We start from the raw sequence: 1,699 nt of genomic DNA, 5'->3' as shown, positions 1-1,699 counted from the left end.
GTTGTTTGGCGGGTCCAGGCTGGGGATTCGAACCCGCCACCTTAGGTGTATGTGGCTGGCACCTTAGCCGGTTGAGCTATAGGCGCCAAGCCAAGGAGGACAGTTTTAGTTTGTCACCTCAGTAGTGTCATAGCTCACAACCTTAAACTCTTGGCCTCAAGCAATCCTCTTGCCTCAGCTTCAGTAGCTGGGACTAGACACCTGTCACAAAGCTCAACTATTTTTTAGAAATGGGGTCTCACTCTTGTTCAGGCTTGTCTCAAACTAGTGAGTTTAAGCAATCCACCCACCTCAGGCCTCCCAGAGTGCTAGGATTATAGGTATGAGCCACTGCGCCCAGCCGAAAACCATTTTTTAAAAAAGCCTTTTGCCAACATGGCTCTACTACTTGATTTCCAAAGGGATTAGTGCTTACTCATCCACAGCTTAATTGTTTTGTCATTTTCTAATGCTGCTGATGCAATGATGTTTTCTGTAGGATGGCAAGCTGCTGAGATCACAACATCTGTATGACCTTGTAATTTCTGTACAATCTCTTTGGTCTGAAGGTTCCAAATGTAAACCAGATTATCCTCAGAACCAGATACAATCCACTTTCCACCAGTAACAGAAAAATTGGCAAAAATGCAGTATTTCTCATTCTTGTGACCAGTGTATGTTTTCAGACATCTGCCTCTGCTATAATCCCACAGTTTGAGAGTGTTGTCCAAAGTTGCAGTAAGAATGTATTTACCATTTGGAGAAAATTTTACAAAAGAGACAGGAGGGTTATCATCATCAGCAAGCGTTTTCAAACACTGGCCTGATGCAGCATCCCAGATTCTACAGAGACCATCATAGCTACCTGACACTATCAAAGACCCATTACAATTAAAATGAACAGCAGAAACTGGGTCAGAATGCGCAGACAAGGTCTTGAGGCACTTTCCTGTTTTCACTTCCCATATTTTCACACTCTCATCAAAAGATCCTGAAATGATAAGGTTGGATGGTGGGTTGAAATTACAGCAAAACACATAATTACTGTGTCCCGTCAGTGTTTTCAAACATTTTCCTGATCTCACATCCCATATCTTTAAAGTTTTATCATCTGAAGCAGAAACAAGATGACTGGAATCTGATGACCAGGCAACATCTGATATTTCTAGAGTATGACCAACGAGTGTTTTCTCATGTTTTCCATCATATGCTCCCCAAAGTATAATTAGTTTATCAGCAGAAGAACTTGCTAGCCATTCTCCATTAGGACTAAACTTAACTGATGATATTGCTTCTGTATGTCCCATGAGAGTACATTTGAGAGTATAGTTCGGTTTTTCAGGCACTTCTTGGCTCCAATTCGCTGAAGAGGTGAGGGCCAACTGTGCTTTGGCATCTGCTGACTCCTTTGTTGCCATGGATCTTAAGTTCCAAGTTAGCAGGTTGGATAGGCGTCCAGTCCTGAACCAAGCAGTCTAGTATTTCTGCCCAGCAAATGAAGAGAAAAACATCGACTTCAAACATACACAGTTTTTAGTGATTATAATTTCTGTGTTGTCTGTAAACTAATCAGCAGAAGGCTTGGACTACTTTTTTTCCTCTCTTTTTTAAATACTTGAGAAACACTATTAAAAGGTCCCTGTGGGCTCGGCGCCTATAGCTCAACCGGCTAAGGCGCCAGCCACGTACACCTAAGGTGGCGGGTTCGAATCCCCAGCCC

General features: G+C 42.7%; 1 protein-coding gene across 1 annotated transcript; it reads right to left on the bottom strand.

Annotated features, from left to right (window-relative positions):
- Window positions 1-371: 371 nt before the first annotated feature.
- WDR5B (WD repeat domain 5B) lies at window positions 372-1,540 on the bottom strand. Its single transcript, XM_003795077.3, has one exon. It carries the CDS (start codon window positions 1,395-1,397, stop codon window positions 405-407), a length of 993 nt encoding a protein of 330 aa, XP_003795125.1. The 5' UTR covers window positions 1,398-1,540; the 3' UTR covers window positions 372-404.
- Between the last annotated feature and the right edge of the window lie 159 nt (window positions 1,541-1,699).

Source organism: Otolemur garnettii, unplaced genomic scaffold, assembly GCF_000181295.1.
Source record: "Otolemur garnettii isolate 467f Iridium unplaced genomic scaffold, OtoGar3 scaffold00089, whole genome shotgun sequence".
Classification (NCBI taxonomy): domain Eukaryota; kingdom Metazoa; phylum Chordata; class Mammalia; order Primates; family Galagidae; genus Otolemur; species Otolemur garnettii.
Note: the sequence above shows the minus strand (reverse complement) of the source record. Positions and strands in the feature narration are given on the sequence as shown.